General features: G+C 40.4%; 7 protein-coding genes across 7 annotated transcripts; 4 read left to right on the top strand and 3 right to left on the bottom strand.

Moving 5' to 3' along the window:
• Positions 1–173: 173 nt before the first annotated feature.
• HHT1_2 (histone H3.1) lies at positions 174–548 on the bottom strand (the record flags this gene model as incomplete). Its single annotated transcript, XM_064824891.1, has 1 exon — positions 174–548. One exon carries the CDS (start codon positions 546–548, stop codon positions 174–176), a length of 375 nt encoding a protein of 124 aa, XP_064680268.1.
• A 279-nt stretch (positions 549–827) lies between these two features.
• HHF1_2 (Histone H4) lies at positions 828–2521 on the bottom strand (the record flags this gene model as incomplete). Its single annotated transcript, XM_064824890.1, has 6 exons — positions 828–909; positions 993–1183; positions 1247–1795; positions 1867–2027; positions 2089–2188; positions 2255–2521. 6 exons carry the CDS (start codon positions 2519–2521, stop codon positions 828–830), a joined length of 1350 nt encoding a protein of 449 aa, XP_064680267.1.
• Positions 2522–7277: 4756 nt separating this feature from the next.
• On the top strand, positions 7278–11019 carry ATC70_005604 (uncharacterized protein; the record flags this gene model as incomplete). Its single annotated transcript, XM_064824889.1, has 6 exons — positions 7278–8560; positions 8619–8808; positions 8875–9750; positions 9811–10358; positions 10426–10733; positions 10793–11019. 6 exons carry the CDS (start codon positions 7278–7280, stop codon positions 11017–11019), a joined length of 3432 nt encoding a protein of 1143 aa, XP_064680266.1.
• A 295-nt stretch (positions 11020–11314) lies between these two features.
• On the top strand, positions 11315–13351 carry HTA1_1 (histone H2A; the record flags this gene model as incomplete). The annotated part of the gene is made up of 3 exons (XM_064824888.1): positions 11315–11917; positions 11972–13238; positions 13302–13351. The coding sequence occupies 3 exons, from the start codon at positions 11315–11317 to the stop codon at positions 13349–13351; spliced, it is 1920 nt and encodes a 639-aa protein (XP_064680265.1).
• A 660-nt stretch (positions 13352–14011) lies between these two features.
• HTB1_1 (histone H2B) lies at positions 14012–14893 on the top strand (the record flags this gene model as incomplete). Its single annotated transcript, XM_064824887.1, has 1 exon — positions 14012–14893. One exon carries the CDS (start codon positions 14012–14014, stop codon positions 14891–14893), a length of 882 nt encoding a protein of 293 aa, XP_064680264.1.
• A 1818-nt stretch (positions 14894–16711) lies between these two features.
• Positions 16712–18924, bottom strand: ATC70_005601 (uncharacterized protein; the record flags this gene model as incomplete). The annotated part of the gene is made up of 5 exons (XM_064824886.1): positions 16712–17209; positions 17266–17665; positions 17754–18010; positions 18137–18549; positions 18609–18924. The coding sequence occupies 5 exons, from the start codon at positions 18922–18924 to the stop codon at positions 16712–16714; spliced, it is 1884 nt and encodes a 627-aa protein (XP_064680263.1).
• Positions 18925–19355: 431 nt separating this feature from the next.
• ATC70_005600 (uncharacterized protein) lies at positions 19356–19817 on the top strand (the record flags this gene model as incomplete). The annotated part of the gene is made up of 1 exon (XM_064824885.1): positions 19356–19817. The coding sequence occupies one exon, from the start codon at positions 19356–19358 to the stop codon at positions 19815–19817; it is 462 nt and encodes a 153-aa protein (XP_064680262.1).
• Between the last annotated feature and the right edge of the window lie 1820 nt (positions 19818–21637).

Raw genomic sequence — 21637 nt, 5'->3', positions numbered from 1 at the left:
TAAAGAGTAGACCTATCATTTGACCGTTGAATAGTGGTGCTGGTTTCTGATCCATCATGTTTGGATTATGCGTCATTGATCTATCAAGGCGAAACAGCTGTGTGATACCAATACCAACAGAAATGGTAGATAGGCTAGTTCGAAGCCAAGCTAAGTATGTACGTTCGTTTGCTTTAATATCGAAACAAACAAAAATGGTGAAATATGTTAATGAAATGATCTAATCCCTCTCTACCCAGGAAATTACCTAAATGGTCTCTTGCGACGCTGCCTTTGTTTTCTAGATAGACGGATGTCGAGTAGCGATTGAACACGGATTGCCAGTAAGCCTTGCTAATCACTTTTTTATCATGTGTAGACTCTACTTGGGTTCCCTGTGATGAAGTGGTGGAATTTGCCTTTTTGCAATTTTTGGCTGCATGATGATGGATAGACGAATAATTGGTTACTGTGGTTGTGGCTGTTGATACGAGTGGTTTGTGCTCTCCGTCTTGTTCTTCTTCTTGGTGGTATTGACGATGATGTTGGAGGTTTTCCTCTGTAAGCATATGTATAACGGTAGTAGAAAGATCTCCACAGAAAGAATGAAAAGGAAGAGCAAAAAGAAAAAAAACAGGAAGCACAAAATTAGGGACATATTTATAGTCTATTTGAAAAATTTCTTTGTTTAGCATGCTACATTGGTAACTTTTAGTTTTCAGTGGTGTTAAATCAAAATATCCGTGTAACATTTCAGATATCAGTCAAATGCAATTTATTGGTGCACGCCCCTCCTATCCCCTTGATTTCTATACTTTATATGTTTTAACATTAATACAATGCGTTCTTTAAGCAGACAGAGAGCTGTCGAGATTTTCCTTGACACGCTTCATGTATTCGGCAGTAGTAACGTAATGCTCGGGCTTAAGACTATAATGTAATAATAAATCAATTTAAGGTTACCTTTCGGATATCGAAATACAATACGAATATTGCGCAATTTGTGTACTTACTTTTTACCATGAATAGCCAAAGCTAAATCCTTAGTCATGACATTGTCTCTTTGGACAGCATCAATACAGGCTTGCTCGAGATCAAAGGTGAACTTCTTCAAGGCGCCATTGTTATCCAAGTTGGCGCGGTGGTTCAAACCTCTGGACCAGGCAAAAATGGAAGCGATAGGGTTAGTAGATGTAGGATTACCCTATACACAAGCAAACATAAATGTTAGCTAATTGTTTTGTTTTGAAATGGTGTGTTACCCCACCTTTTGGTATTCACGATAATGTCTTGTAACAGTACCATGAGCAGCCTCGGCTTCCATGGTCTTACCATCGGGTGTGATTAAAACAGAGGTCATCAAACCAAGAGATCCATAGCCTTGGGCCAAAATGTCAGATTGAACATCACCATCGTAGTTCTTGCATGCCCAAACAAAACCGCCCTTTGATTTGAGGGCTTGAGCGACCATGTCGTCGATCAAGCGATGTTCGTACCATAAATCAGCCTTCTCAAAGTCTTTGCGATAGTCTTTTTGATAGATCTCTTCGAAAATGTCCTTGAAACGACCATCATAGGCCTTCAAGATGGTGTTTTTGGTGCTGAGGTAGAGAGGCATCTTCTTGGTAAGAGCCATTTGGAAACAACTATGAGCAAAGCCAGAGATAGAGTCATTGGTATTGTACATGGCCATACCAACACCACCATTTTGAGGGAAATCAAAGACAGTCCACTTTTTAGGCTCTGATCCATCAGCAGGAGTGAATGACATTTCAAACTTTCCTGCTTTATCGGTTACAAAGTCAGTTGAGCGATACTATACAATGGAGGTTAGTGTGAGGTGCTGGTAAGGCAGCTGTCAAAAAATGCCACGGGGAAATGACTTACTTGATCACCAAATGCATGACGACCAATGACAATAGGCTCAGTCCAGCCAGGGACAATACGAGGGATATTGTCCAAAATAATAGGCTCGCGGAAAACTGTACCGTTCAAAATATTACGGATGGTACCATTGGGTGATTTCCACATCTTTTTCAATTTGAATTCTGCATGTTTGCCTCGTTAATTTCATGCTATTTTTGGCGTATGCTATGTAGATTCACTTACCTTCAACACGAGCCTCATCAGGAGTGATAGTAGCACACTTGATACCAACATTGTACTTTTTGATGGCTTCAGCAGCATCAATGGTGACTTGATCATCAGTCTAGAGCAAAGCACCCGTTATCAACACCACTGTCCAGTCTTTCCATACCCATTCTTCGAAGCTTACCTGGTCACGGTATTCCATACCAAGATCATAGTACTTGATATCCAGGTTCAAGTAAGGCAAAATAAGCTTATCCTTGATATCAGCCCAAATAATACGAGTCATTTCATCACCATCCAAGTCAACAACTGGGTTCTCAACTGTGATTCTCGAGTTGCTGGTATAGTTGGCCTTGGCCATGGTGGCAGTAGCAGCAGGACGGGCTAAAGTGGCAGTAGCAGCAGCCACTTTGACAGCAGACTTACGGACAGCAGATTGGAGAGCGAGCATGTTTTAGTTTTCTTCTAGCGTAAAAAAGGAAGAGAGAAAAAGAAAATGGACGGATATTACAAATTCCTGCTCAAAGTTGGTTTATAACATTGAGTCATAATCCCACCCCCTCCCCCCCTCCCCCCGCCTCTCCACTCCCCCCACTCTCGCTGCATTTCTCAACTGATTAAAAGCGGATCTTGGATTCCAAGCCCAATCACTATATCAAGAGATTATTTCATATCTTATCTCTTGTGTCTTTTTTCATGGCCCACTTACACATCTATTCACCATCTAAATTTGAGGTTTTACAAAGATGCTTAATTCGGATAATAGTAGATTTTCCAAAAAGTATAGATCTTTGAGAGATTGTCAGCTCTGATAAGCTCCCTTTCTCTTTCTGTCATAGCGAGGATCTCACTGTTGATATTGCCTTTGGATGGCAAGATACATAAAGGAGCGTATCTGGATCAGATACAGCGTGCATCAGATGGGTCAAGATGCTGTTGAATAATTGTGTTTCTGAACAGATTCATCAAAGTTTATCGAGGTAGTACGCAGTTTGTTTATATAAACTGGGAAGGCTAGGGTATAAATTTTGATTTTGTCATTGCATGTCATTGACAGCTTCAATTCAATTATAAACCACGAATTTTTTTGAGCTGCTCGGTTGCAACCACGATAACTGCTGATACTGATATCGATTCCAACTGGTATATAGCTTGGTCTTCTCGGGCTTTACTATGCATCATACTTGGGATATAGCGTATTCATTTACTAGCAGATCAATTTCGCTACGCTCAATGACGGCGTCGCCCTGTGGGCTCTCGCCGAAGACATTCCAAATCAGAGATAATAAAAACCTGGCATAAAAGTAGATTTTAAACAATCAATTAATAGTAAAAAAAAAAAAAAGAATATATCAGAGTCAAGAGGGGAAAGGTGTCCATTCGCTGGTGTTGCTCTTGGGATGGCGACATAAAGCTGGTCATGCGTAAATACGGGACTTGTGTAGGATCTACAGCGACTTTTTTGAGATATTGTCATTACAAATCACATCTTTATAGGGAAAAACACCCAAGAAAAAACAATTGTTTGAGCTAAGCAATTTCCCTTTTAACTCTATGATCTCCATTTGATTAGCATCGCAACCATCATTGTCATCATCATTATCATCATCAGAAAGGCATTTGGGCCAGCCAGCAGCAGCGCCACCCGCCTAAACTATTTTAAACTCAGTTTATTTTTTTCTGCTCAAGATTGGACAGATATTGTCTTTTTGCGACTTCTTTAATCTATTTTTTGATATTCGACTATATAAACTGTGATGATCACCCTACGTTTCCTAATACATCCCTGAAGTACTTTTCAAGGCGCTTCTAATGGTACCAAGTAAGACAGATGTTTTTAATAAAATTATTAAGTAAATTACGAAAATATGAAAAGAGGTTTCTGGCCAAAAAGTCGAAATTTTACATATCAAAGTCCCATAAAGATGATTTCAGGGGCTACGTTGGATCGATAGAAACATTTTGACTCAATATATACCATAGTAAAAGTCTTCATTTTGGTGGTCAAAAACGCGATTGTTTGATTTTTAATGAAAACCATGAGGGATACCTCATGCTTTTTGGTCGATTTTTGACCATGTTTTTTTGGTCCACAAAAAGTTGAGCGAGGGTGTCAGGAAGTAACTGCCAGATGAAAGCAATGGTTTGATACTATTCTGAAGATCTAAAACGGCCTTGAACACAAGTAATCACGGCTTAAATGCATCTAAAATACGGCAGTATTTGCATACTTTTGACTAACAAGAGGCAATGAAAGTATGCTGTATGCCGTATAAGCATTATCTCTATTGATGTAGTCATGGAGCATAGTAGAAGGACATAATCCACAGTTACGGAGGGTTTTCTCGCGATAATTAGACGCTGAAAAGTGAAATGCCAGTTTTTATTAGCTGGATGTTGTTGTTTTTTTGAGACAATGCTCGATCCTTGAAACTCTTAGAGCATGGTACAACTTATAGCGGTACCATTCAGTAAAGATGATAGTTTGTTTTTTATATAGCAATTGCAATTGTTCTGTAAAGAAGTAGTTCATACATCGAGAGACCTTCATTTTTATCCTACATTTAGACCTGCGGGCCCTTGAATGTAATGATTGTCTCATTTTATTGCACAGAAATACAGTTCAGTAATGTTCACACGCCGTCAGCCGAAAGCATTTTTATGATGATGTGCATACCATGCAATGGCACGTTAGCAATTGATCCAGATAGAGATAGTACGTACGTTATCTCAAAATGACATGCTGGATATCAAACATGAGGGTATCTTGAGTCTATAGTAATATCAAGCTCAAATGTCGCATCTTTCCCGAAAGGAAGGAATGCGCATCGATTTCAGCAAGCCTCGATAGTTGGTGATTCAAGATTTATATGGCGCTTGAATACATCAATTACATGTAAAACTTAAACCCTTACAACAGAGATTCGAGACAACAACTTCTCGAAACGAATTGAGCCAAACTGTTACACACATACGGACGCACACATTTCCCAGGGAGGAAAGCGAGAGGGAAAATGGGGCTGTCAAAATGACGATATAATAGTAGCAGCAATCAACATGCATATTACAAGATACAAACAAACCAAACGGCATTCGATCTAAACAACATCATGTCAAATCATGCAGATGGGATTCAATCTCCATGAAAACAACAAAATACCGAGGGCGTTTGATAACGGTAGTAGTAGCACACGTCTTTAAACAGATCATCCCTTGTGCCTTGCTTTGAGAGGATGATGAAATGTGCGTGCGTGTGCCTGTGAGGTAAGTGTGGTGTCTACACAATAACAAAGAATGGCATGTCACTCTCTACATCCAATCTCTTTGTCCTACTCGCATTCGATTTTCGGAACAGGTAAATGATGGAAGATCCACCATATGCTTGTATGTCGATTGCATGCGTTTGGACGGTTAGACATTTTCGAGAAAGCACTGACTTGCACGCAAACACGCATTCATTCTCAATGTGCAACACACTAGATACTAAACTGTTGTGTCGAGAAAAAGTGCTTCCAACATGATACCATGGAGTTTGAATAGTGCCTGAAGGATGGTAGATTAGCACATAAAAAGAGCGTGTTACAGCAAAATGTAACCCATGCTACAGCACATCTTTTTTTTTTCAAGCGAACCGTGTGCGTATCACATAAATAATCAATTATCCAGTTTTAGATGTAAGCTTGCTCCAATGTGTTGATCAGTTGCATGGCTGTTTATGACAGGCAATGCGTTCAATTGTGATTATGTTGATTGAAAGTGTTTGTATGGGAGTATGGATGCCTATGTTGGTGTGTCTGGATAATAAGCCAATACGTGCGTTCGAGTTTTTTTACTATATATATAAATCATGGGAAAATAACAAAAAACAACAACAAACATTTCCACAAGATTCGTAATGAAGATGTTCATTTTTAAGAACATGAGTCTACTCATCGTATCTCCATTCAAAAAAAAAAAAAAAAATGATACACATTTTACATTTTGTTGTCAACCAAGAAACACGTTACAAAAAGAATAATGCTGCTGCTTCTAGTTGTTTCTCATCTCGCCATCTCTTTTTACATTTTGACATACAGACGACTATCTGTGGAGTAGATTTTGATTTGTTTGTCGATCGATAGAATAGAGAGGATGAATACAAGGTGAATTGATTGTAGAACACATTCAATGAGGGTATGTTGTTTGTATACTCTCGCGTTCCGATGATGACACCTACTGCTGCTGTCTTTTTCTCATATAATTCAAAAGTCTAGCTTTTTCATGGTAGCATGTGTGCGTGCGTGTGTGTGTGTGTGTGTGTGTGTGTGTGTGTGTGTGTGTGTGTGTGTGTGTGTGTGTGTGTGTGTGTATATGTGCTGTGCGGTGATAAAGGAAAGGGCCAAATAGTAGTAATGGGCAATAGTGGGCATAATATCATGAAGTGGTACTACATCAAGTACTTTGTTATTGTGTACACTTTTTGATATCTTTTTATATTATTTGTGTATATTTAATCGGTCTACATTAAATCAGTCAGGGTGAATGCACAAATAATAATACGAAATGCATATTGACACCATTCAATTATCATTTCATGCAATTCCACATCTTTCAAGTAGACTTATAAATTTGATTCAGGTACCAAAAAAAAAATATTGAAATGGGGAACTGACCACAAGAAAGAATACAACAACAAAAAATCGGAATGATGATACCGAGATAACGTAGCACTAATGTTACTTGTAGATTCATTCTTTGCGGATGATTGCCCGAGCACTCTTGCGTTTTGATGGATTCCAATAGTAGAAGATGACAACAGCAACAAAGAATGTATTCAAATGAAGTACATGGCAAAATCCCAATGTTGATTTATTTACAGTGCATCAACATCATCTACACACGAAACTGAAAAATTCAGGAGACGAGAAATGCCCTTGGTTTTTTGTAACTGCTTCTTCTGCAAAAGTCAATGTTTTCATGTACTTAAATGGATTAAAATGGTGGTACAACCATCATTTTGTTACAATATCATGTATAAATATCCAACATTTTTCTTTTGCCTTCTGGCTATAAATCCACAACCTTTTGAATCTCTTTTGTATCAATACATACCCTTTTTTTTTCTTATAAAAAAACCATTATATACACCAATACCCTCTTTTTCTTTTCTTTCTTCAATTCAATCAACTATATATATATTCTATCCTTAACCTTAATAACACAACAACATGGGAAACAACATCAGTTCAAATAAAAGTGACGCAGCATCATTCAAAAGATCTAGATATGTGCAAGGCCAAAGAGCCCGATCGTCATCCTCATTATCCGTCTCATCTATACGCTCCCCTTCGCCGCCTATCAATAGCACCACCTTGTTAGATCAGCCTAAAGAGCTGCAACAGGAACTTCAGGAGCAAGAGAATGTCAATTTCAGCGCCGCTCATTCAACAATTCATGCACAACCACCACAAGGCAGACAAAAGCGACCTTTAAAACACAACAACACGATAGACACGCCCGCCATGTTATCTGCTATTTCAGAGAAACAACGCAGAAAGCTGCCTGCTACTGCTATGAATGGCATTGAAACTGTGCATCATCTCGATAAATTACCTCCTTCGGCATCATCGTCACCCCATCACAAACGCATGAAATCACAACAGCAATATACACCACAAAATCGTCGATCCAGTAAGATGCGAGAACGATACAGTTCCACCATTTCAGCCAGTGGTTTTAGTAGCACCATCGGCGATCCATTGCATTTCTCCATGGTGGGAGATTCCACCATTACGGATATCACCAATGTGTCTAGTTTTTCAGTCAATTCGTTTCTGGATAAAGTCGGCGAAGACAACAATTACATTATGTCTATCCCTGACTCTGATTTCTCCTCTAATACCAGCACCACCAAGACGTACTCTATAGAACTCGTATCCACGACGCAAGACGTGCTTGATCTACTGGTGGCCAATCCAGATGCTACCTACGATATCTTAACCAGCATATTTGGCTCTGAAAGAATGCGCTCCAACCCCGAGTTACAAAGAGAAGCGTTTCAAGCTGCTGAAACATGGAGTCTGCGCCCTACCGATGTATCTGCAAAGATTATTGTTGCCTGCTGTAAACTCTGTGGCTGGGGAACTAGCAAAAACTCTAAAAAGGGGTTCCAGGAAATTCAAGCCTTGGCTAAAAAAGGCGTCTGGGAGGCTTTCTACTATCTGGGTCAATGCTACCATTACGGCGTGGAACAAGCTTCTGAAGGCTACAATCTCTCGGGTCGTCCTCTCTCCGCCCATGTGATTCAACCCATTGATAGAGATCAGGCTATTGCTTGGTATCAAAAAGTGGTAGATACGCAAGATTTAGCTGCTAGTGAACGCGTTCAATTCTATGTTGCTGAAGCTCAGTTCAGAATTGCTGCTATCAATTTTGCCTCTGGTAAAATCAATCTTGACAACGTAGATGAAAACGTTGACTATCTCAAACAGAGCGTCGCTGCTGGCAATAGGTAAGGTTTCTAGTGAATTTTGTTTGAAAGCGCCAACTGACACCCATAATCTGAATAGAAAATCCGAGTTCTCCCTTGGTTTACTGCTAGAAACAGGTGCTATCCAAGATGCTACCCTTAGCGCCAAAGACTACTACACTAAAAGTGCTAATAAAGGCTATGCTCCTGCCCAGATTCAATTAGCTACTATTTTATTGCGTAATAATTCTCCTGAAGGCATTTCCTGGCTTAGTAAAGCAGCTCGATTGGTAAGACACATTGTATGACAGGTACACACAAAGCAGAACATCTGACTTATATACGTTCTACAACAGGGTGATCCCCGAGCATTCTATCATCTTGGTGAAAGCTACGAGTTCGGCAAGGGTGTGAAATCTGATCCGGTCATTGCTGCTTACAACTACCAAACAGCCGCTGATAGGTACAATCATCGTATGTCTGAATTCCGTCTTGGAATGCACTACCTCCATGGTGGTCTTGGTCTTGAAAAAGATGCCGTCAAAGCCTTCATATATCTCGAACGTGCTGCTAAAGGTGGTTACCCAGATGCTCAGTACCTGCTTGGTATGATGTATCGTGACAACAAGGTGCCCCTACGTGGAAGTGTGCGTCAAACATCTGCTGAACTGTCCAGGAACAAGAAGGAGGCTTTCCGTTGGATACGAAAGGCTGCCAATCAACGCATGCACACGGCTATTACTCAAATTGCTAGTTGCTATGAAGATGGTGTAGGTACGCCTGTCAATTACGCCTCTGCTACTGAATATTACGAGATTGCCACTCATATTCCTGGAAAGTACCTCCCAAGCGCTCAACAGACGTATGCCCGTTTCTTGCACAAAAATGGCAAATACGAAAAGGCCCTTCAAATGTACCTTTATGCTTCTGGTCTGGAACGCTCTCCTCTCAATACACATCCACCTAATGCTGTGATTGCTCGTACTGCCAAACGCATGGTGGCTCTATTGTACTTGGACGAAAAAGACACAACAACTCCATATAAGCCCAAGAAAGCATTTGATCTCTTGACTGAGTTGGCCTCTGCTTCTGAAGGCGATCCTGATGCTCATTATTGGATTGCTGTATGTCATGAAGAAGGTGTGCCTGGTGTCGTTGAAAGTGATCTCTCCAAGGCCTTTGAACATTATGTTACCGCTGCTAACCTTGGTTCCAGTGATTCACAATTTCAGGTACATATCATAATAGCTGTAGCCATTTCTTGTTTTACTCACTATATGTATATTCGATAGGTCGGACACATGCTTTGCAAAGGTATAGGTGTAACAGAAGATCGTCTTGAGGCATTCAAGTGGTTCCAAAAGGCAGCTGATAAGAACAATGCCAAAGCCCTCTACTATATTGGTATCTATTATTACAACGGCAGTGGCTCCATCCAAAAAGACCATCAGCAAGCTCGCATCTACTTTAAACGATCTGCTGAACTTGGTCATGTGGAATCCATGGTCTCTTTTGCTCAAATCTGTCAAGAAAAGCTCAAGGAACAAGGTGCTTCACTCTCCAGTTCTGAAATCGAATCGCTTCAAGCCGAATCCTTCAGATGGTATACTAAGGCTGCCAAGCAAGATCATACTACCGCGTTACGTGAATTGGGTCGACTGTATGGTGCCAAGGGTGATGACAAGACTTCTTCTGAATGTTACCTCAAGGCTTCCAATCTCAATGATGCCTTATCGACGCTCTTTTTGGGTGGTTACTATGAAAATGGACAAGGTGTTGTTCAAAACAAGCAAACTGCACTTAAATACTATACAAAAGCCATTGAACTTGGCCAACCTACGTAAGTCCTTTTTATTACAGCATTGCTATTAGAACATGTAACTCACGTCAAGCTTTTACGCATACAGAGCTTTATTTGCTATTGCAGAGCTCTATGAAAAACTACAAGACTATGAAAAAGCATACACCTATTACAAACGCGTCTCTTTTGACTCTAGAATCTCCAAAAACTATAGATCAAGCAAAGTGTCTCGTCTCAAGATGGCTCTGTATAGCTTAAACTATGACCCAAATACGCTCCTTTCTGAAAAATCCAACAACACCAAATCCAGCATTCATATCCCATCCAATCTACTGTTACCAAAGTCTGAAGCATTTCAACTGTTGCACAATCTTGCTCATGAAGAGCATTTCACTGATGCATACAATTGGATTGGTAAGTGGCGTCTACTTTTGCACTGTATATTGACTAACACCTTCCATCTCTAACAACAGCTGAATGCTATCAAGATGGTAATGGCATTGCACAAAACAACACATCCTCTATTCACTGGCGCATCAAAGCATCTCAAGAAGCCAACGACATCCAAGCGACACTCAAACTTGCCTCCATGTATGAGCATGGCACTGGTGGCGTTGAAAAGAACCTCATCTATTCTCATCAACTATATCAACTATGTGGAGAAAAGAACAATGTTCTCAGTCAACATAAACTAGGTTAGTTTCAAAAATCCCTATTCATATATATATACCACCATCTCTCTCTCTCTCTCTCTCTCCTATGTATTATACTATTAATTTAAGTTTTGCTTTTTTTCTTCTTTCTTCATATATATATATATCCACTGTGCAAATACACCTTTTATCACTATGCTTTATCCCCCCTCCCCCCTCTCATCTTATTATAAACAATTTACTAAATATCTCTCTTCTTTTCTCTTTTTTTATGCAAAATTTTGCGCTCTCTCCCAATAAACAATATAATTAAACCGCTCTCTACTTAATGTGCTTAAAGGCATGACGTTTTGGCGTGGCAAAGAAATCATCCCCATCAATCTCGGTATGGCTGTCATCTGGTTCACCCGATCTGCTCGTCAAGGCTATGCTCCCAGTCATTGGGCCCTAGGTCAGATTGCATTAGAAAACGGTGATTTGCACATTGCTATTGCATGGTGGGAAACAGCCATGAAGCTCAATACTAATGATACTTCCACCATCAATGTCGATCAACTCTTGACCACGACCTGCGATTCGGATGCGTTGGTGATACTAGGTAAAATCATTCAAAACCAACAAGAATCTGTCCTGTACACACAGTCCAGCTCCGTCTCGTTGGCCAGTGATACTTCTTCCAGAGATGAGGCAGAATCATTCTCCCGGGCTCAGCAAGAAAATCATGGCCTAGCGCTACGCTGCTTTGGTCAAGCTGCATTGATGGGTAACGTGGAAGGCATGTACTTGACTGCACAAGCATGGCATAAAGACAAGGATTACCCAGTTGCATTAGAGAATTATGAAAAAGCTGCATCTCAGGGTCATGTTCCTTCTCGCATTATGTGCGCTACATACCAAATATATGGTTTAGGTGGTAAAGAAACGAATGCACATGCAGGCTTTCATGTAAGTGCTAGCGAAACAAATCTACCTATATTCGTATAATAACATTATATTTAGGAATTGCTCGACTGCGCGCAACATGATCCCGACGCCTTTTTGCATCTAGGAAGATGCTGTGAACGTGGCCTAGGTACGTCGCAGGACATGGCCAAAGCATTGCAGTGGTATCACCTGTCTATTGATGAAAAGGACGATTCCGAAGCCATGTTTCGTGTGGGCCAAATTCACGCTGCCGCCGCTCTGGAAAACAAGGAAGGAGACATGGACGCCATGTACTGGTATCAACGTGCAATTAGCAAAGACAATCATCCACGTGCAAATTTCCGCATTGCCTTCTATTATATCCATGGTATACAAAGCGCAGATCAAGAACAATCACTCCTTGAACCAGATTTGGATATTGCTGTTTATCATTTACGCACTGCAGCAAAACAAAATGACCAGGACGCCATGTTTGAGCTAGGTCAACTGCTTTTGCGCGAGGATTTCTCTGTAGACCAACAGTTGGAAGGTCTCGGTTGGTTCGAAATCGCTGCTGATAGAGGTTCTCGTGATGCACAAAGAGAGCTAGGCAATCTGTATCATACAGGACGCGGTGAAGAGGGCCAAGACAATACACTGGTGATTCAACAAGACTTTGAAAAGGCATACGATTATTTTAGCTTGGCAGCTCATTTGGGTGACAAGACATCTGCTCTGTTTCTCGGCACCTACTACGAGCACGGTATTGGCGTTGCGCCCAATGTTGAACTGGCTCAGAGCTGGTATACTGTCGCAGTAGAGCTTGGCAGTAGTACTACATCTACAATGACTTTGCCATTGCATGACCCCTCTGGATGGTGGCCTGCTCAGTTGTGTTTGGCTCGTGTTTTACATCAAAATGAGGAAACACAAGGCGAGGCATATCAACTTTTCATGACAATATATCATACACATCGACCAGAGCAACATGTAGCTTATCTAGAATTTATGCTGGCTCTGTATCAATTGGAAGGCCTAGGTGGTATTCCTATTCAAGCCGACAATGCATTTAATCAACTCGTTCATTTGGCTGAGCAAGGTTACTTGAAAGCTTTTTTTCCTGTTGCACAATGTTATGAAAATGGGATTGGGACCACAAAGAATCTTTTGAAGGCACTAGAATGGTATGTTCTGTTAGTACATAATCCTGCTACAGGGGATCAAGACACGACCATGGATGAAGATGATCTTGAAGATCTATCACATGCTTACTATCATTTGGCTGAATTTTATCGTCAAGGAGCCGTGGTTGCCATGGATACCGAGAAAGCCGATACTCTCTATAAGATTGCTGCTGAGCGAGGTAGGATACAGCATCCGCAGTTATGTCATATTGACCTAGGTTACTAACATCCTTGTTCTACAGGTTCAGTTGAAGCTAAAGAATACTTGTCATTACATCAATCTCAACATTAGGAATACATTCATTAAAATATTAAAGGGAATCTCCAAGGAGAGCATGTAATTTTAACTTTTTTTCTTGTGCTTTTGAGGCTGTGCTTTTTTTGCGTTATATATATATATATATATATATATATGCATGCGAATCCTGTTGTATAAATTTATATTTATACGCCTATTAGAGTGGTACATATAAAGCCAACTTGCTACAATGATGAGTGGAAGCTCTGGTTTGACATCATTTTGATGGGGAAAAACCCTTTTACAGTTTTAGATTTCGTTGTTACTCAGATCTATATTTGTTACATTACAGTTGGAATGGCGAGTGTACATCAAGGGCCCCCTCTTTTCTTAAGCGCTGTGCTTGCCCCTTTTTTTAACCAACTTGAAGTTGCACGAGAATAGAAAAGTCTTTTAAAGGATAAATATAGAATTATGATATATAAAAAAAATTCATTTCGCAGCTTTGCATGGCATCTTTATTTGTAATGTCGTGAGCAGAAAAAACGGGGCACAAAGAGTGAAGCATTTTCGGGGCGAATGCACCAAGATGTTGTAAAATTTTATGGGCTCCGTGAAAAAAAAAAAAAAGCTATAAAAAGGGTTTGTAAGATCAATGAAGCTTTTGCTCTCTCCTTCTTTACATAAACACAACTCTTCTCTGACATCTATATAATGAAAAACACCATTCGCACATTATTTGGCTTGAAGAAAAAGTCTACTAAAAACCAAAATGTCAATGCATTGAACCAAGTGTATTCACCCAGCTCATCTGTATCGTCATTCTCCTCAGATGCCTCTAGTGATTCATCCCAACCTCAGACGCCTACAAGCATGTCAATGCAAGACAACCGTGGTATCTTTCGTACATTAGAACCTGTTTGGTACTTCTCCTCCAAATTAATGCCAAATCAACAACCTGAACAACAGCAAGAATGGATCAGATTTGATGATCAATCTCAATTCAGCCTTGAAAATGCCATTCAATCAAAATCTGAATGTATTCTCTCTCACTCACAATTGGGTCCCTGTACCGTCTTGTTTAAACCTCTTCCTCTCAAATCGGCAACCCCAAAGACAAGACACAGTATGATGGTCATGAGCTCCCAACATGCCTCTATGCCTTCACTTCGTCCCTCTCCTCCCAATGCTGCTACTGGTAGTGGCTTGACACTAGAACTTAACAAAACTGTTCGTCGTACTATCTCTCCTGTCTGGTGGTATGAACAAGATTCTGCTGATGGCTCAAAGGGTATGTGTAGATTTGACTATCGAAACCAAGTCAGATTAGAAGCTTTATCTGAGGGTCGCACAAGGTTGGTCTTGACCGATGATGCGTTCAATGTACCATTTACTGTCGTCTTGGAGGCTCCCAAGCAACGTGAATTAAAGGAAGAGGTGCGTGGCTTCTTGTATCTTGAACCTGTATCTACTGCTTTCCAATTAGCTTACAATGCTACACTCAATGGTGGTCAAAAGATGGAACAATTCCAGGTGGAAGATCCAAACTACTACGATGAAGAGGATGTCAGTTTATCCCGTCGTTTCTCTATTTAAATCATCTCATTATCATTATCATATCTCTTAATCATTTCTTACTCAATTCATTGCACTCTTCACGGCATCACTCCCTACCTTCATTAATATAACCCATATCAAAAGATTCTCCCTATAGTGTTGATAGACCTACCCTTTGTATATATTATATATCTGCGAAATAATAATAAAAAAAAAAACTATTTCCTCAACATGACAACATTGTATTACTCTTACTCGCTTCCTGTGTTTCAAACGATTCTACACTACTGTTGTAATCTATAATTATATAGATTCAAATCGTTTGGTGTGACATTATTGACAGTAGTACAGCCATTTCATTTTCTTGGACTCCCTTCTTGACACACGTACAAGTACGCATCAATTGAGAGGCCCCATTCCAAGCGAAGAATATTGAGAATATTTCCCGTTGGATTTGTTGGGTAAAAAGGTACGTGTTTCATGGTTTGCTACACACTCAAACCCTTTGTACCTGTATTTCTGCAATGATATACTAATGTGCGCCATATTATAAAGGAGATAAAATTATGCGCAGACTATAAATGGATAAAAACGTATTTCATTATCATATCATTTGCATCAGCCGGGTCCTGATTTTTTCCTTCCTCCCTGGAAAAGGTCTATTTTGATTATATAAAACTGTATCGAATTTACCGACATTCTATAGAGAGCATGTATTTAAGGTCTTCTGGTAACCATAAGTTTCATACCTGATCTATTCCTAACGCCATACTCCGGTTGAAATGTCGCGTTTTTCAGAATTCTCGGGCCATTAGTTCCACGTTGAGTTTGTCTTATCGGTTTCGATTCAGCCGATGATTTTCGTATATACTGACATTTATGTAATACAAATTCGTTTTCATATGTCATATGCGATATAGCTATTGACACTTAAGAAATAATCCATGATGATTTATAATTATTCGCTTTGAAACCATTCAAAAATAGCATTCAAACTGAGCGGAATTCTCTACTTGCGTTTCCTGATTTCATAATTATCATGAGTTTTTGTTTGTATGTAAGCCAGGAGAAGCAGGTTCATTACCGAGGTTGATTGAACATACATTTGAATTTGGACATTGGAGCTAAATATAAATTCAATTTGTTTGATCTCTTGGCTGATTTCTCAATATGCTCCTCCACTTTTTTTCTTGCTAAAGCAACCGATGCACCTCGTGCTCCTCGCAGGTTTCATTGGCTAGTGCACTGTCAAGAGAAACCGAAGCAACATGCTAAATATCATGCAAAATAAAACTTTAGCACTTGCAATAGACCATTGTTTGATTTAAACCATCAATGTCAGATTAGGATAAATGTCAACATGTCAACGTGCGTTTTGGTAAGCATTACTAATGCCACGGAAATGTGCTACATTTGAATTTCGGGATTATCATCATCATTATGGAGTATACAACAGCAACTGAATTCAAATTAAGCTTTGTCAGGGTTTTCACCGTAGCGCGAGTACGCTATGACCTTTACTCGAGTGTGTGTGGAATGAGAGATTTATGGCATTTGTGCATTCACTAGCACCAAACGTCAACTCTATCCATCTTTCGTATGCCGACACTATAGCGCATTGTATCTTCCATTATCCATGTTGTAAACCAAACGCAGCAAACCCTTTGCCAACTGACAGTAGTATAATGATCATGATACGCAAAATGCTTCATGCTACATATTAAACCTAATCTCAAACCAACAAAGTCTTTATTATTTGATTTTGTTGTGCATAGAGCACTGCTACTGCAGACCTGTGTGAGATGAAATCGTTGAGTGAGGCTTTATTAAAATGGAAAAATGATACCACCTACCCAATTAGACATGCTTCACATCATGTTTGGTATGCTCTGCTTCCAAGAGATTCTTGTAGGCTGCAGTGACATCGTTCATACGTTGTTTGATGCTAGGTTGCTTCAGTCTTGATTCCCAATCCTTCCATTCCTCCTTTGAGAAATCATCAAGCACTTGGTCCTTGATATCTGTCATTTTGCCATGTGGATTCACATTACGGATCGTCAAGATGTTGTCAGTGACATAACTCGATTTGTTTTCTTTATCCTTGAGATTGTCAATGGCAGCAGGTGAATGCGTAACATCTCTGACAAAGGCTGCTAGGTTCTTAATTGCGCGCGAAACAGATTTGTTGGAAAACAAGAGCTGAAACACATGAGGTTGATCTGTATACATTTCCAATGTAACGTTGGTGGGTGTTCCAAGTGCTTCTGTGTCCTTGTTGGCGCCAGGAAACCTGTTGGATGCTTGTAATGCTGTGTATACTGATTCATCGCGCAATCTCTCTGCAGTTCCGCATTGCTATGAATGGGTGTTAGTCAAGCTATCGCTCGTTGATTGCATGTAGATGATCATACCACCAATAGACGCGGAAGTCCACGTAAGTGTCCTCTATCAAAAATGGGGCTCACCATGGGGAGCTTGAGTGCATCATTATCAGCATAAAACTGTACCCGATAAATATCGGAACCATTAATGCTTTGAACTGGAACACATTCACCAAATGGTCCAATGGAAGCTCTACGAGCAACTTCAGCGAGTTCACTGTCGGTAGTGGGTACCGCCAAGTTACCATGCGCGTCTATGGGTGCCTCTGCTTCTGCTTGCACCTGTGCTAGCATTTCAGCGTCTTCTTTTTTGTGAGGTAGTCGAGCATAGTCCAGCGCTGGCGATGGCGCATGCTTGAAGCCAGTGGGAGGAAGATAATCCGTCATGATGTTGCTCAAGATGGATGGTAGTGAGTGTGTTAAATCCATCCTATATGTCAAATCAAATGTTGTCAATCAGCCCACGTCTATCAAGCAGCACACACACACACACACACACACACACATGTCGTTCTTACCATGGAGACAATGTCATGGCGCCGCCTGGCGCAGGAAGACCTGAATCACGGATTGCCATCAAGGTAGCAAATGTCAAACCGCCACCAGCACTGTCACCTGCAATGACAATCTTGTTGGGATCAATAGGCTGCGTGTCTTCTTCTTTGGGTGGGTCAATCAGATACAAGTATGTGGCTAATGCGTCCTCTACGGCAGCAGGGAATGGGTGTTGTGGCGCCAATCTGTAGTCAATGGCACATGTTCTACCTTTGGAATACTATATAGATTAAATGTCAGTACATCCCACTCTATATACACTATCATGCCATTGCCTCTGATCTCTCTCTCTCTCTCTCTCTCTCTCTCTCTCTCTCTCTCTCTCTCTCTCTCTCTCTCTCTCTACCTTGACCAATCTAGCCAGAAACTGTCTATATATGCCATAGCAACCAAGATAGTAGGCACCGCCATGTAAATAGAGCACAGTGCTTTCTTTGCAAGGATCCAACGGGTTTCCTTTTGTCTGCAGCCACTCGCCTTTAATCGGAGGAGCCGTATCGCGATCCTTCTCCCAATCCCAGCCTATGCGTTGCTGATCTTTTTTCGTCAATAGCGGCTTGATCAAATCACCTGCTCTCTTTCGATACTCATTAGGCACCACAAATTTTCTACGTTTGATGTTGGATGGAATGGGCAGCTTTTTGGTTGTGCTAATCTTTTGTACTTCTTCTACTGTGATTTTACTGGAACGATCCAGGAAATCACGAATCACGGCAATCGTGATATCGGTTGAAAGCGACCATGATTTAGCAGGTGGGCCTATCAATTGCTTGGATTAACATTTGGTGTCACCTAGCTTTTGACCTAAAGCATGTTACCTTTCGCATAATGACGATACACGGTCGATGCAATGACGGGCATGGGAGGAATCAAATGTGTCCAGAGGAGGGTATTAGCCATGATGGAGCTATCACTGTTGCTGCGGGTGAAATGGCCCAGAGTGGTTTTGGCTTTGGTGGGCTTGTTGGACTTGGGATCTTCATCGCTGGATTGTGCGGTCGTGCTGGTGGTGGTATTTGAATTCATCGACGCTGTAGACATGGTTCGACGGCCCATTGAAAAGACAAACTTTTTGGCATCGACAACATGATGTTCAGCCACATTGGCCATCTTTTTCATTCTTTGTGGGATCATTGAACGAGAGAGGAATGCCAAAAGTGTAATAAAAAGAGGATAAACAGGAAAAACCTAAATTGGGTCCATTTTATTTGACCTTTGCCAGACCACAACTATCCGACAAGGTTCGGTAAAACCCCATCCGAGTGGAACTGTCGATTCCTAGACAATTGGTGATGGAAAATCCTGATTGTATGCTGTTATTAGATCAAGTCGATCGCGTGATGCTTCGCCATTTGTTTGTATATCGTGATAAGGGCGGTGAGCCATGCAAAAAATATAGGAGATGAAGGAGAAGAGAGACATCAATAGAGTAGGAGAAGAAGAGGAGGAGGAGGGGGGGGGGTTTCAATCAGTACACGACAGGAAAAATTTGAGCATGTTATTTTGCGGATAAACAGATTCGCATTTTTTTTTATATATCTCTGTTCAACTTGTAATTATAAAAAATGGCAGATCCTTCAAATGCTGGTATTATCCAGGTAGGAGAGGAGCGTTGGATTCCAGGATCACAACGCGCAGATGGCTCTTATCGCAAAGAACGTAAAGTGAGACCTGGATTTGTCCCACTGGAAGATGTAAAACGGTATTCAAATGCTCGTATCGAAGCGAGTCGAGAAGCTTCCTTGCCTCCTGGTGCCAAGACAGCCACTTCATCCATACCAGGTGCTAAAAAGAAGCCAGCAGAGAAACTAAAACCCGCTGCTGCCAAACCTACAATGGCTCCAACACCACCTGCTGCAGACCAAACCAAGGAAAAAAAGATCAAAGCACTCAACAAGAAAATAAGACAAATTACAGAATTGGAGCAAAAGTTGATCAAGGGCGAGAAATTGAATGAGGAGCAGCACGAAAAGGTCAAGAAGGGAAAATCGCTACGAGCGGAATTGGAGAGGTTGTCTTTAGAGTAAAGGTTTTTTGCATTGAATAAAGTCAATGGATGATGACACAAAGGTGGGATTGATGAAGCTTAAACAAGCTGATAACTTGATGTGGACATGGCACTTGTGGATGTTACAGCTTCATATTCTCTTTTTTTTTCCCTTTAGCAACGACCCTTCTTTGGGGAGGACGACTGGTTTGAGTGCCAGTAAACGGATCTTTTTGCTCTACTTTTGTTCGCACACTAGACATTTGACATAGAAAAAATAACTAAGACAAGAAAAATGTGAGCATTTGTAATGGTATATCGATTGACCAGATCAATACATACTATAACAAGAGTAGCGCTTTATAGATTTGATTATAAATAAGGGCTGTCTAGACACAAAAATATGACGAGAACTAAGAAATGGTTTTAGATAGTGTTGATGCTACGCAAACAAAGAGTGTAAAGGAACGAGAGAGAGTGGAGAGAAGAGAAATACATACTGAGAATGGCTGCAGCTTTCATGAAGGAATACTTCAAGCGGTTTTACAAGCCAGGCATCAATATATCAGATCTAGAACAAGTTTGGGGTGCCTTAAATAATGTTGTCAATAACTGTTTGACAGATGAAGAGATATACCGCCACATATTAGACAGCAGTTATCTTTACATTATTCAAATGTTACTTATCATGTCCTGAAGAGAAGACACACAAGCTTGATCAATAAAAAGTTGTATAAAAAGCAAACAAAATGTTGTGCAATTCAATAAGTACAAATACATCCGCTAACATTACATTGAAATATTGGAAAAGCGTACACTTGCTTTACAACTGCTCTACAACTGACACCGAGCATCTGCCTGTGAATCAAGTATTTAATTGTGCCAGAGCTCTGTAAGCTAAGCTGTGTGTACGTTTGATATTCAGTATATACTGTTATAGACTAGCCGATCAATCTCGCTACACTCGATGACGATGTCGCCCTGCGGGCTCTCGCCAAAGACATTTTATATCAGATATAATAAAATTTTGATATATCAAGTAGATTATAAACAATCCATTATTAGTAAAAGGTTATATAAGAGCCAGGAGGAGAGGAGAAGATATCTCCCTTAGCATCTTTTTGCTTATACACTGATATTAAACGAAGCCTATTATTGAGACGATGTGAAAGAGAATTCAAATTTTATGCATCATTTATACACCACAATCTCCATATTCTGATAGTAGAATTGTTATACCATTTGCTGCTGCTGATGCTCTTAAGATGGCGCATACAGCTGGTTATGCACAAATACAGGACTTGTGTAAGTTTTACAGCGACTCTTTTGAGAAATTGTCATTGGAAAAGACACGTTTATGAGGCAAAATCCTTCAAAAAAGTATTCGGGCTAAGCGGTTGTCCTTTCAAATTCATCATCCCCACTTAATCAGCATCGCAATCATCATTGACATCGTTAGAAAGGCATTTGGGTGCATGCCTTGAATCTTGCGAACATAATGTCTGACGTCTGCCAACCATCATCATCTCTAATATATATATATATATTTGTAAGGAAGAAATCTCTTCTGTTTTTATTTAAAGCCCTTAAATCGTCATTAGATAGAAGGGAGAGGAGGTAAAGACTGTGGGATATAAAGGGAAGCTTAAATGATAGTATCAAAGGAGAGTTGTGAGTCGCTTGACTATAAAGACAGAATTTGTTCAATCTTGAGCAGAAAAAATAAGCTGAGTTTCAACCGATTTTAGCGAGTGGCCCAAATGCCTTTCTGATGATGATAATGATGGTTGCGATGCTAATCAAATGGAGATCATGGAGCTAAAAGGAAAACTGCTTAGCTCAAATATTTTTCTTCTTGGG

Source organism: Mucor velutinosus (assembly GCF_035048745.1).
Source record: "Mucor velutinosus strain NIH1002 chromosome Unknown tig00001544, whole genome shotgun sequence".
Taxonomy (NCBI): domain Eukaryota; kingdom Fungi; phylum Mucoromycota; class Mucoromycetes; order Mucorales; family Mucoraceae; genus Mucor; species Mucor velutinosus.
This window is presented reverse-complemented; position numbering and strand designations above follow the sequence as displayed.